This window comes from Sus scrofa, chromosome 4, assembly GCF_000003025.6.
Source record: "Sus scrofa isolate TJ Tabasco breed Duroc chromosome 4, Sscrofa11.1, whole genome shotgun sequence".
Taxonomy (NCBI): Eukaryota; Metazoa; Chordata; class Mammalia; order Artiodactyla; family Suidae; genus Sus; species Sus scrofa.
The window spans coordinates 41,864,247-41,879,155 of NC_010446.5; the positions used below are offsets into that span (position 1 = coordinate 41,864,247).

At 40.9% G+C, this 14,909-nt stretch overlaps 1 protein-coding gene across 1 annotated transcript in view; it reads right to left on the reverse strand.

Moving 5' to 3' along the window:
• Positions 1–14,611, reverse strand: part of INTS8 (integrator complex subunit 8) — a 58,140-nt gene extending 43,529 nt beyond the window's left edge. The window contains 6 exon segments of the mRNA XM_003125559.5: positions 2,997–3,179; positions 6,859–6,910; positions 8,620–8,691; positions 9,010–9,150; positions 11,934–12,108; positions 14,315–14,611. Coding sequence (XP_003125607.3) covers positions 2,997–3,179; positions 6,859–6,910; positions 8,620–8,691; positions 9,010–9,150; positions 11,934–12,108; positions 14,315–14,444 — 753 coding nt within the window. The 5' untranslated portion in view covers positions 14,445–14,611.

Below are 14,909 nucleotides of genomic sequence, written 5' to 3' on the forward strand. Positions count from 1 at the left end.
TGTCTGCTTAGAAGACTATAACCAAGTACTGGCAATGCCCCCAGGCCTAAAGCCAGATCCCTAGGTTCCCAATATTCTGCCCCAAATCTACTCTCCACATGGCTGACTGATGAGTCTTCTCAATCTGACGTTCTTTAAAGGCGTTCAGATTATCCCAAGTAGGATAAAGTTCAAACCCTGGGGCCTAATCTTCCAGGATCTCAAAATCTGGACTCAGTGCTCTCTCCAAACCTCTCTATTCTCCTCTATTTCAGTCACACCAGTTTCCTCAATTCCCCATGCACATCAGATCTAGAAACAAACTTCACTCCACACCCTTTATTTCCATTTACACCAAACCAATTGTAGCCCACAGGCACTTAGTCCTCCTGCACACTCCTAGCTGTGATGGTCTCTGGTACTTATGACCAAACTATTCTTTACCGATACGCATTATAGGTACTACTTTGTCCTGTTCAACAAATCAAGATGGCCTTCTCGGAGTTCCCATTGTGGCTCAGTGGTTAACGAATCTGACTAGGAACCATGAGGTCGTGGGTTCAATCCCCGGCCTCGATCAATGGGTTAAGGATCTGGCGTTGCCATGAGCTGTGGTGGAGGTCACAGACACAGCTCGAATCCCGCATTGCTGTGGCTCTGGCATAGGCCAACAGCTACAGCTCTGATTAGACCCCAGCCTGGGAACCTCCATATGCCGTGGGTGTGGCCCTAAAAAGACAAAAATAAATAAATAAACAAAGATGGCCTTCTCAGCCTCTAGAATTCTCTACACTATTTAATCCAATTGTCATTCTAGAGAGCTTCCTTTTACCTGGGGTAAAGGGATGCTAAAGAAGTTAACAACAACAAAAAGTATGTATGTATATATACATAAGAGGAAAAGATTTATACACACATAGATATGCATACATATTATAGTTACATATAATTCCCCTTTCCAGAGTATAAGATACCAAAAAATTATTTTTAGGTATTACTATACCAACTAGCCATTAAAACAAGTTTAAATTCTGTAGTTAAGAAGTGTCAATAGGTTTAAAAAAAAAAGCCAAACAGTGAGCTCCCTGGTGGTCTAGTGGTTAGGATTCAGCACTTTCACTGCTGTGGCCAGCATTCAATCCCTGGTCTGAATACTGAGATCCCGCATCAAGCTGCTGCACACTGGTGGCCAAAAAAATCAAAGCAAATCAAAACAAAAACAAAAAGAATCCAATAATGAAGCTGCCCTGAGGGACAGTAACACTTTAACTAGGGAAAAAATGTAAGATTTTTCTTTTGAGCCAGGTAAATTTTAGTAACAAAGACAATAAATTTATTTTAAATATTAATATACCAAGAAATGAGTATTAACAATACGCCATTCAAAAAAACAGAAATTATGACTCAGCTATGTGATTAAAAGAAATTTGATAAGGTTTACCAGCACATGCGTTTTGTAAGTTTATCAGGCTATATCCTCCACTATATTGTGAAATTAGAAATGTTACCAAGACCCTTAAACAGACCTACTGATTATAAGATACATCAGTACCAGAAACCTCCTGCACACAAGTTTCACTGATGAATTTTTGGGGGCTATGCCCATGGCATGCAGAAGTTCCCAGGCCAGGGTTCAAACTGACCACAGCAGTGACCCAAGCTGCTGCGCTAATGCCGATCCTTAACCTGCTGTGCCACAAAGGAACCCTCAATGACAATTTAAAGTGGTTAGCAGAATTCCCATCGTGGCTCAGCAGTTAGTGAACCTACTAGCATCCATGAGGACGTGGGTTCGATCCCTGGCCTTGCTCAGTGGGTTAAGGATCTAGCGTTGCCATGAGCTATGATGTAGGTCTTGGATCCTGCGATGCTGTGGCTGTGGTGTAGGCCGGCAGCTACAGCTCCAACTGGACCCCTAGCCTGAGAACCTCCATATGCCATGGGTGTGGCCCTAAAAAAAACCCAAAAAGATGAAAAAGAAATAAAGTGGTTACCAACCATCAGTGCCTCATAATTCCTATTCCTACTGTAAGAGAATCATCATTTCATTAGGTCTTAAAAAGAGACTATCTTCAGGTCTGGAACCAGCTTATCTGAAAAGGCACTTCTCAACCCTTTGAAGTCACAGATACTTCTGCCCTTTCAGGAACGAGAAATAGTGATTAAAGAAGTCATGCCAACTCACACAATAAAGAGAATATAGAACATAAAAAGACTATACTGGGAGTCCCCTTGTGGTTCAGTGGAAACGAATCCGACTAGTATCCATGAAGATACAGGTTAAATCCCTGGCCTCACTCAGTGGGTAGGGGATCTGGCATCACCATGCACTGTAGTATAGGTCACGGACTCAGCTCAGATCCCGTGTTGCTCTGGCAGTTGTAGGCTGGCAGCTGTAGTTCCGATTAGACCCCTAGCCTGGAAACTTCCATATGCTGCGGGTATGGCCCTAAAAAAAAAAAAAAAGTACTACCCTACTGGCCCATACTAGTCAATCATCAAATATTTTTAAATTTCTATGAAACTCGAGATTCTAACAAACATCAACTGAAAGCATCAAAGGAAATAGGGCACAGAGTTACATAAAGTAGGCAACCTTAAGATCCTTGAAAAACCATGTATTTCTCTAGGGGCCTACATGTTTCAAAGTCTAGTGCAATATTAATTTTGTCTTGTTTAGACAAGACTCTGATTAGATTTCTTATAAAAATGAACTGTGAATCTGTTACATAATCACCACATTGTCAATATTTAAACTTTGTCTCATAAGTACAACTTGGGAAAGTAGTTCAGAGACAAAAGACCAAACAAGATTTTCCTTCCATTTCTTTTTAACAATTTTCAAAAGAGGTCTTACAAAATTCACAAATTAAATATAATGCAAAGTTTGAGCAGCATCTTAAGTGAAAATCAGAGGGACAAGGGCAGAAATAAGTTCTAAATAAAAATACTAAGATGATTTCATATAAGATTTTTCAAAAACTTGCCATGCATTGATTAAATACTGAAATAAATACCTGGCACTGCATCTCCTCGGTTTTGATTTTCAATCCAGCTGTGGAACTCTCAGTTTCTCCATTGACCATGCCTGGTTCCACGGCCAATAAATCTAGTGTTCTCATTGTGTGGACATAAAGATCCTTGTTTAACTTAAGGGCTGCCTCTAGTACCAAGATAGAATCTGAAGCTTGTTCTTTTAGCTACAAGAGTTTAATAAACAAATTATTAAAATACAAAAATGGCAACTCTGGACTAGATTAACCCAAAAATTTTTACAGGACACTTAGTAGCTTGTTTCTAACACTGCAGGAGTACAAATACATTCAAGAAAATTATTAAATTTTTAAAAAATACATTTCTCTTGTGTAATTAGGAAACACAAATTGGAAAAGACTGATTTTTTTTTTTTCCTATTAAAAAGTTAATGAAGAAAAATCTTTCAAAGGTTTGCAGGAGTTCCTGTTGTGGCACAGAGGAAACGAATCCAACTATGAACCATGAGGCTGTGGGTTCAATCCCTGGCCTCAAGACGTGGGTTAAGGATCTGCATTGCCATAAGCTATGATGTAGGTCGCACACACAGCTTGGATCTGATGTTGCTGTGTCTGTGGTATAGGCCAGCAGCTGTGGCTCCAATTGGACCCCTAGCTTGGGAACCTCCATATGCCACGGGCACAGCCCTAAAAAGCAAAAAAAAAAAAAAAGATTTGCACTGGTCTATTGATTTATTCCAGAAATGTTTGGTATGATAGGGTTGCTTTGCTGCAGAGCAGAAATTGGCACAACCTTGTAAATCATCTATATATATATACTTTTTTTTTTTTTTTTTTTGGTCTGTCTTTTCTAGGACTGCACCTGGAGGTTCCCAAGCTAGGAGTCTAATTGGAGCTGTAGCCTCTGGCCTACGCCAGAGCCACAGCAATGGGAGATCCAAGCCGCGTCTGCGACCTGCACCACAGCTCTCAGCAACGATGGATCCTTAACCCACTGAGCGAGGCCAGGGATCGAACCTGCAACCTCATAGTTCCTAGTCAGATTCGTTAACCACTGAGCCACAATGGGAACTCCAAATCAACTATATTTTAATAAAAATTAAATAAAAACTGGAGTCCCCGTCGTGGCTCAGTGGTTAATGAATCCGACTAGGAACCATGAGGTTGCAGGTTCAATCCCTGGCCTTGCTCAGTGGGTTAAGGATCCGGCGCTGACGTGAGCTGTGGTATAGGTCACAGACTCGGCTCGGATCTCCAATTGCTGTGGCTCTGGTGTAGGCTGGTGGCTACAGCTATGATTCTACCCCTAACCTGGGAACCTCCATATGCTGCAGAAGCGGCCCAAGAAATGGCAAAAAAAAAAAAAATAAAAGTAAAAAAATAAAAACTAAAAGTAGATGGCCAACAAGCATATGATAAAATGCTTAACATCACTGATTATTAGAGAAATGCACATCAAAACTACCATGAGATACCACCTCACAGCAGTCAGAATGGCCACCATTAACAACTCCACAAATAACATGTGCTGGAGGGGGTGTGGAGAAAAGGGAACCCTCCTGCAGTGTTGGTGGGAATGTAAGCTGGTACAACTATGGAGAACCGTATGGAGGTATCATAGAAAACTATACATAGAACTACCATATGACCCAGCAACCCCACTCCTGGGCATATATCCAGACAAAACTTTCCTTAAAAAAGACACATGCACCCGCATGTTCATTGCAGTACTATTCACAATAGCTAAGACATGGAAACAACGCAAATGTCCATCGACAGATGACTGGATTAGGAAGATGTGGTACACAGACACAATGGAATACTACTCAGCCATTAAAAAAATGAAATAATGCCATTTGCAACAACATGGATGGAACTAGAGACTCTCATACGGAGTGAAGTAAGTCAGAAAGAGAAAGACAAATACCATATATCACATCACTTATATCTGGAATCTAATATATGACACAAATGAACGTTTCCACAGAAAAGAAGCTCACGGACTTGGAGAATAGACTTGTGGTTACCAAGGCAGAGGGGGAGGAAGTGAGATGGATTGGGAGCTTGGGGTTAATAGATGCAAATTATTGCCTTTGGAATGGATTAGCAATGAGATCCTGGTGTGTAGCACTGGGAACTATGTCTAGTCACTTATGATGGAGCATGATAATGTGAGAAAAAAGAATGTAGAGTACAAAAAAAAATTATATTGGGGAAATAACAATGAAAAAAATTAAAATAAATAAATATTGAAATAGCCCTATAATATGTAAAGAAATCAATTAGCAATTAAAAAAATTCCCTTCAAAGAAAAAAAAATTTTTTAAATAAAAAATAAAAGCAATACATGCAAAAAAAAAAAAAAGAAAGAAAGAAAGAAACGTTTGTAATGTTTCAATGTGCCAGCCATTTTAGTAGGCATTAGATAATAACAATAAAATGATGCAAGTATTTTGCTTCCACATTCAAAATACACCATCTAGGAGTTCCTATGGCTCAGCAAGTTAAGGATCTAGTGCCGCCCACTGCTGTGGCTCTAGTTACAGCTGTGGCACAGGTTTGTCCCTTGCCCAAGAACTTGCGCATGCCACAGGATCAACCAAAACAAAACAAAAAAAATACTAGGTGTTCCTGCTGTAGGCAGTGGGTTAAGAATCCAACTGCAGCAGCTCAGGTGGCTTCAAAGGCATAGGTTTGACCTTTGGCTAAGCACAGTTGGTTACAGGATCTGGCGTTGCCACAAATGTGCCATAGGTCACAGCTGCAGCTCAAATTGAATCCTGGGCCCAGTAACTTCCATATACTATGGGTATGGCCATAAAAAAGTGTGTGTTTGTATGTACATATATATATGTATAACAATCACTCTGCTGTGCAGCAGGAATTAACACAACATTGCGAATCAAGTATACTTCAATAAAAAGATAAAAAGATTTTTACAGAGATCACTTTGAACTTACAGGAACTACCATGTGTCTATTAATTTAAAAAGTAACTATTTTTCTGGAGTCCCCGTCGTGGCACAGTGGTTAACGAATCAGACTAGGAACCATGAGGTTGCGGGTTCGGTCCCTGCCCTTGCTCAGTGGGTTAACGATCCGGTGTTGCCGTGAGCTGTGGTGTAGGTTGCAGACGCGGCTCGGATCCCGCGTTGCTGTGGCTCTGGCGTAGGCCGGTAGCTACAGCTCCAATTCAACCCCTGGCCTGGGAACCTCCATATGCCGCGGGAGCAGCCCAAGAAATAGGAACAACAACAAAAGACAAAAAAAAAAAAAAAAAAAGTAACTATTTTTCTGACTATAAAATTAATTTTTTTTTTTTTTTTTTTTGGTTTTTTAAGGCCACATCTGTGGCATATGAAGTTCTTAGGCTAGGGGTCAAATGGGAGCTACAGCTGCCAGCCTACACCACAGCCATAGCAACACAGGATCCGAACCACATCTGCAAAATATACCACAGCTCATGGCAACACCAGATCCCTGACCCACTGAGCCAAGGCCAGGGATCAAACCCACACCCTCATGGATACTAGTTGGATTCGTTTACTCTGTGCCACAACAGGAACTCTGTAAAATTAATTTTAAAACACCATATGTGTTACTTGCAAATTTTTTGGAGAATATAAAATATAAAGATAGTACCTATAAGAGTGATTTCTCACATCTGCTAAAGTATTGCAAAATATTTGACAACAGAATTGGTGGTAAAACACTCTCTTTAACATTAAAAACATGCACAATTTAGAATATTACCAAACTATGTTCTACCCAAAATGTCACTGCATCTAGACCTTGCCAATTTTTATATACCTAAGACTAAAAGAAGAAACCAAACATGCCCTAAATATGCCCAGAAAGGCTGGAGTGTAACTGATGCCAATACTCACCACTTTCAAAATATTTTCTGTTAGCTCTTTTTCCTGTTGCATCTGATTCATACTAAAAGAGAAAGGATTGAAGAGTATCAATCTTTCATTACTTGAAAGACTGCAAATTCAAAACTTAAAGATCATTTTTCAAAGTGAGGTTGAAGTTAAACAAAAATAATTTGGAGTTCCCTGGTGGCCTAGTGAGTTAAGGATCTGGTGTTGTCACTACTGTGGCTCAGGTTCAATCCCTGGCCCCGGAACTTCTGCATCCCATGGGTGCAGCCAAAAAAAAAAAAAAAAATGTTTTTAATGCTATTTCTTGCCATGTTTAAAAAATAAACAAAACTCAATTATGACGATGCTCCTTTATTATTACTTTCTCATTTGTTCTGCATTAAAAAAAAAATCCTCAATTTAAAAATAAAACTTACTGGCAGCAAAAGATTATTTATATCATGTTAGGGACTACATTCTCTAGGTCTAAATTTGGTAAGCTACCACTTGGAAATTAAGAACTAGGTTTAAAACTCCAGATATGGGGAGTTCTGTGTGACACAGCAGAAATGAACTCAAACAGTATCCATGAGGATGCGGGTTCGATCCCTGGCTTTGCTCAGTGGGTTGAGGATCCGGCATTGCTATGAGCTGTGGTGTAGGTCACAGACACAGCTCGGATCCAGTGTTGCTGTAGTTGTGGTGTAGGCTGGTAACCGTAGCTCTGATTAGACCCCTAACCTGGGAACTTCCATGTGCCACAGCTGTAGCTGAAAGAGAAAAAATTAATTAATTAAATGAAAACAATTTCCCACATACAGAACAAATACATCTTCTTCAAGTAAATGATTAGACCCCTAGCCAAGGGTGCAGCCCTAAAAAGCAAAAAAAGCAAAAAACAAACAAACAAACAAACAAAAACCCTTCAGATGTGATCAAACTATCATAATTAACTTTTTCTTCTTTTTATGGCTGCACCTGCAGCATAAGGAAATTCCTAGGCTAGGGGTCGAATTGGAGCTGCAGCTGAGGCCCACGCCACAGCCACTTCAATACCAGATCTGAGCCGCATCTGTGACCTACACTACAGCTTGCAGCAACACCGGATCCTTAACGGTGAGTGAGACCAGGGATCAAACTTCACGGACACTCCAGAGGTCTTTAACAAACTGAGCCACAATAGGAACTCCTCATAATTAACTTTTGTACTCTAAATTTAAATAATTTCAGGAGCTCCTGCTGTGGTATAGTAGGTTAAGAATCCAACTGCAGCAGCTCAGGTTGCTGCAGAGGCACAGGTTCAATCCCCCAGCCAGTGCAGTGGGTTAAATGATCTGGTGTTGCCACAGCTGTGAAGTTAAGTTGAAGCTGTGCTTTTGACTCCATTCCTGGCCCGGGAACTTCTGTATGCAACAGTTGCAGGTGAAAGAGAAAAAATTAATAAATTCAGTGAAAACGATTTCCCACATACAGGACAAACATATCCTCTTCAAGTATATTTAATTAAATGAAGAAAAATCTTAATAGTTGGAGGCAGGCCAGCTACGATGAAAGGCACAATTTACAATATGTTCTCCTTCTTTTTCAGAGCTCTCAACTCTGATATCCAAACACAACCCAATTCCCTCACCCTTCCAGCTCCTCCAAACCCACCTTCATGCAGGCCTCCTGCCCTCTGATTTCTGCTCTACTCCTTCTATATCAGGAATTATTCAAAACTTGCAAAAAAATTTTCAAATTCTGACCATAAAAAGTGCCACATGAGGGTCTTACTGGCCAACTTACACACTTAATTGAGGAGGTCCAGGTTTTGCCTGTTTGACAGGAAAACTGCTTTGAACAATTGTCCTAATTGCCCTGAAAGAAAAACAAGAAACCCCAAATTCAATACATTATAAATGCCACTTCAAGTATTTGTTTAAGCACTCCTTAGAACAGCTGTCATATAAATTATATGAAGTTCTAATTGACATATAATAAAAACTTTATAAATCGTCTACATCTTTATCATAATGCTTTTCACCTATGCAGTCCTAAATTTTCTCCATCAGACTCTCTGTTCCCAAGATCCTCTGTGAGAGCCCAGAGTAGAAGGGATGACTTAAAAGCACACCCTGAAAGCCACAGTGCAGTTAGAGAGGCTGCCTGACGTTTTAGGTTTATGAAAAAATTTACCATCTATTGTAGAGAAGTATAGCCATGGCAGTGGTTGGAGGTAAAGTGGCCAGATCCATGTCTACATGCTTTGTCCCAGGAGGAACTTTACTGATGCACAGCAGTTCGTTTAGCAACATATTCAATACTGGAACAGACAAACTGAAAAAGGAAGACCCAAAAGACACATAAGCTGTGTAAGCACTAAATACATAACTCAGTACCTTTGCTGATAAAAACTATATTGCTAAAGGACCAAAGCTACAGGACCATTGCATTAATCTGTCTCAGCAACTTACATGAAAATTTATCGAGCAAATTTTAAGTTTTACGCTTTCATTATGAGAACAATTTAAACATGTACAAAAGCAGACAGAATAATACACCCCAATGTGCCCATTACACAGCTTCAACAATTATCACCTCATGGTCAATCCTGTTTCCTCGTTACTCTCACCCATTTCTCTCCTTTCCATATTATTGTGAAGCAAATTCTCAATATTAAATTCCCAAATCATTTCTTCCACAAGTGTTTCAGAATACATCTGTAAAAAATTACCTCCTAATGCGACAGTGTAAGTTTCACATCTAAAAATTTTTTCATTACTTACTATCAAATATCCAATCAGTGCTCAATTTTCCAACTGTATAATATACATACTTTTTTGGACACTTGCTGTTGATATGCCTCTTGAGTCTATAGATGGATAAGCTCCCCTTTAGATTAAAGAATAAAACTTGCTGTTGTTGTCTTTTTGCCTTTGCTAGGGCCACTCGCCAGGCACATGGAGGTTCCCAGGCTAGGGGTCTAATCGGAGCTGTAGCTGCCGGCCTATGCCACAGCCACGGCAACGCCAGATCTGAGCCTTGTCTGCAACCTACACCACAGCTCACGGCAATGCCAGATCCTTAACCCACTGAGCAAGGCCAGGGATGGAACCTGCAACCTCATGGTTCCTAGTCAGATTCATTAACCACTGAGCCATGACAGGAACTCCTAAAACTTTTTTTTAATTCTAATATTTAATGCTGCAGTAGGTATGGTGGAAAAAGGACTGTTTAAATACCACTAGTGAGAGTATAAACTAACACTACTTCTTAAAAATGTTTATACCCCTTAACCCAGCCATCTGATTATGTAACTCAAAATTCAGATAAAATTTATTAACAAAAAGGCTCTGTGGTATATAAAAGTAAAAAACTAGAGAAAAACTGTCAATGGAGGAAGAGTTAATATTATCTATATGAAGAAATAATCTCAAAAGGGGGGGTGTTCATAATATCATGATATCCCTCTACATGAAATAAAACAGAAATCAAAACAGTATATAAGGAGTTCCCGCTGTGGCACAATGGGTTAAGAATCTGAATTCAGCAGTTGCTGCAGAGATGCAGGTTATGTTCCCATCCCAGGGCAGTGGGTTAAAGGATCCAGTGTTGCCACAGCTGCAGCAAAGGTTGCAACTACAACTTGGATTCAATCCGTGGCCCCAGGAATTTCGATATGCCTCGGGTACAGCCATAAAAATTTTTTAAATAAAATTAAATTAAATTAAAATAAATAGGAGAGGCGTTCCCATTGTGGCGCAGCGGTTAACGAATCGACTAGGAACCATGAGGTTGCGGGTTCGGTCCCTGGCCTTGCTCAGTGGGTTAAGGATCTGGCGTGGCCATGAGCTTGGTGTAGGTCACAGACATGGCTTGGATCCTGCACTGCTGTGGCTGTGGTGTAGGCCGGTGGCTACAGCTCTGATTGGACCCCTAGCCTGGGAAACTCCATATGGCACAGGAGCGGCCCAAGAAATGGCAAAAAGACAAAAATAAATAAATAAATAGGAGAAAAACAACAAAAATTACATAAATGTTAAAACTAATTTTATCCCCTCCCCAATTATTTCCTATTTTCTAAATTTTCCCAAATATTCTATACTGGTAGAAGGGACTAGAAACAAATCATTTTCTAACCATACCCTTGCAAATATTTATGTGTAAACCACCACTGATCCTAAAACTTTGGGAGGTAGTGACTGACTTATGACCAGCAAAACTGACTGAATTATTCAATAGGGAATGGTCCATTATATTATGTAACATCCATCATTAATTTTTATTCATTTTCCTCAGATATGTAAAAAGTAAACTGAACATTTAAAACTGTTTAGGTATGGATTTTCTCTAGTTATCACATTAAAAAATACTAATAAACTGGCTCGTTATTGATAACACCAAGTTTATTCTTCTTTTTTTTTTTTTTAACTTTAAATAAAGGGAGGTTCCCAGGGTCAAATGAGAGCTTCAGCTGCCAGCTTATGCCACAGCAATGTAGGATCTGAGCCAAGTCTGTGACCTATACCACAGTTCACAGAAATGCCAGATCCTTAACCCACTAAGCGAGGCCAGGGAACAAACCCTCAACCTCAGGGTTCGTAGTTGGATTTGCTTCTGCTGTGCCATGACAGGAACTCCTATTCTTTAAAAAGTGATTTAGGGGAGTCCCCATTACGGCTCAGTGGTTAATGAATCCAACCAGGAACCATGAGGTTGTGGGTTCGATCCCTGACCTTGCTCAGTGGGTTGAGGATCCGGCGTTGCTGTGAGCTGTGGTGTAGGTTGCAGATGCAGCTCGGATCCCTTGTTGCTGTGGCTCTGGTGTAGACCAGCGGCTGCAGCTCTGATTGGATCCCTAACCTGGGACCCTCCATATGCCGCAGGAGTGGCCCTAGAAATAGCAAAAAGACCAAAAATAAATAAACAAATAAAAAGTGATTTAAATTCAACTAATAGTCAAATATTTTCCTATACCTTTTGAAAAACCCTTGCACATTCTACCAAGAATACACAGAAAAATAACTTTCATTTTAAGGGCCAATATTATAAAAGCATATACAGAACTAAACCAAGGAATCTAAATAGTACTCAAAATAAATTCATTTAAACCTGTTTACCTTTTCTCTAAGATGTCTAAGTCCCACTTCAAATGTGCAGCAACTTTGAGAGCTAGTAGCTTTAAAATACGATTTCTCTTGTTATCAGGTGGAGGTTGAACTTGGTTTTGTTCATTAACTGAAGGTTTGGAAGCCTGTTCCAAAAACTGGACTATAAGTTGAACTGGTGCAGGATCTAGGATTTAAAAGAAAACACTTCATAAATTTCAGTTCTAATTATGAAGTTGCAAAAGGATTCTTGGTATTGGTTTTTGGCCACAAAAGGAATCCAAACAGGCCAACTGACACATGACAAGATGCTCAACAAATTACTACTAGTAAAATGCAAATCAAAACTACAATGAGGTATCACCTCATACCAGTCACAATGGTCGTCACCAAAAAAGTCTACAAATAAAGAATGCTGGAGAGGGGGTGGAGAAAAGGGAAGCCTCCTACACTGTTGTGTGAATGTAAACTGGTGCAACCACTATGAAAAACAGTACAGCGGTGCCTTTAAAAACTAAAAATAGAGTTACCATATAAAACCTGGCAATCCCACTCCTGGGGATATATCTGGGAAAGAGGAAAACTCCAATTCCAGAAGATACAAGATATATCCCCCCAATGTTCACAGCAGCATTATGTACAATAGCCAAGACATGGAAGGAACCTAAATGTCTGTCAAAGTGGAATCTAAAAAAATGATACAAATGAATTTATTTACAAAACAGAAAGACTCACAGACATTGAGAATAAACTTATGGTTACCAAAGGGGAAAGGGGGGGATAAGTCAGGAATTCAGAATTAACAGACACACACTACTATATATAAAGTAGATAAACAAGGGGCTACTATGTAGCACAGGGAACTATTATATTCAATATCTTGCAATAACCTATAATGGAAAAGAATCTGAAAAAGAATATATATGTACAAATAAATCACTTTACTGTATACCTGAAACACTGTAAATCAACTACACTTCAATTTAAAAAAACACAAACATTGTGCAGCTACGACATCTAAGGATTATGGTTTATAAGAAGGGTGCCTGGGGATTCAAGTGAAACATCAGGAACGGTGTAAGGAGGAAAGGTAACAGATCCCTGCAGAATAAAGCACTTTTAAGGAAGACGACAATGGCTATAGATTTCCAGTTCAACAAATAACCAATGTCAATTAAAGGAAAGAGATGCCATTGTTAGAACTGTTAACTAATTAGTGAGACCTGCCTCAAGTTACCTCTACAAACCCATTTATCTCCATGCAAAATAGAGGATAACACCACCTACCTCACAGGATAACACCTGGCTCAGTGGCTAATGACCTGACTAGCATCCATGAGGACACGGTTCAATCCCTGGCCTTGCTCAGTGGGTTAAGGATCAGACGTTGCCCTGAGCTGTGGTGTAGATGGCAGACTTGGTTCAGATCCTGCATTGCTGTGGCATAGGCCAGCAGCTGGAACTCCGATTTGACCCTTAGCCTGGGAACCTCCATATGCTGCGGGTATGGCCCTAAAAAGACAAAAGACAGAAAAAAAGAAATAACATATGTGAAGCATTAAGACTAATGCCTGACATCCAGAAACACTCAACAAACGTTAGTCAAAAGCAACCAATTCAAAGAACACAATATAATATAGGCGGTAAAACTGCCCAAGTGAAGTACAGTAGTCTCCACCAGTTAAGACCAGGCTATTAGACTGAACAAGCCACATCTGAATTCAAATTTCATCAGCAAAATATCATCCAGGAGCTTACCTTCTCATGCTGGTACCTCTTTCCAGAAATGCCTGGCGTTTTCCACCTTCCCTAACAGCACTCATTAACTGGGATATTAATCATGATCATCATTATACAATAACCATCTTGTAAAGTAAAGCAGTTCCTGCTTTCAAAGATTTCTTCGTTTTTGATTCAGAGACCAAATTTGAAATACATATATACACATGTAATATAAATTATATATTAATTATATTTAACATAAATTATATATTAATAATAGTTAACTATATATCCTGGCATCAGGGTCTGACCCAAAATAGCTGATTTCTCTCCATCTCCCCAAATTGTCCCGGGTTCTGTCAAGAGCCAGCCTTCCTAACCCAAGTAACTTTCACTATACCATCTGGCAGGTGACTTAAAAAAAAAAAACCCAAACAGTAAAAGGGGATGCGGAAGGGCCTTTGGGTTGCCCTTTTCATTGGCCTCCCACTTCGATGCCCCCGCACTAGAATGTTTAATGCTTAGCTAAGCGGGCCGCGCCAAAGCTCCGCTCTGGTCCCCGCCTCCCGGGTCACAGGTTCGTGGCCGAGAAGGCGCGGGGTGGTGAGAGCCGCACGGACAGCGCCGGTGGCCGGGTCTCGCTCCCTTCGGGCTGCCGGCGCCGCGCTTACCCGGGCAGGGCTTGCGCAGATGTTTCTCCAGCAGCGACTCCTCCAGCAAGAACTCGAACCAGCACGTTTGCGGCGGGGTGCAGGGCCGGCTGGAGGTGGCCGCCTCCCGGTCCGCCGCCTCCGCGCTCATCCTGCCCCCGCCGCCGCTACCCCCAGGGACGCTTCCTGGCTCCAACCTGACACTCGGACGCGGGCCCGGGCCTGTGATCTGCGGAACCGCGGGGTGTGAGGAACACTCGGAACTTCCCAGAAACCCACACAATCCAAAATGGCGGCACAGCCCAGCCGTAGCTGGGACTCCGGGATCCGCCTTCCGGCGCCACAGCCGCGCCTCCAGGCCAATCCTTGTTCGAGTTGAAGAAAGAGGGCGGTACCTGTCCCCAGACCACGCCTCCTTCCGGTTGCTATGGGAGATGGTTTGAGAATAAGTTGGGTCGCAGGTTGGGTTTTCCCGGTACCCTGGGAGATTCTCAGCGAGAGAAACGAACAGCCTTATTAATAGGCCTCTCAGCGTCTGAGGAAAAGGCAGTGAGCACTGCAGGTTGAAACTGTGATCTATGCAAAGTTTGTTTTCGGTGCTTTCAATTTTCCCATT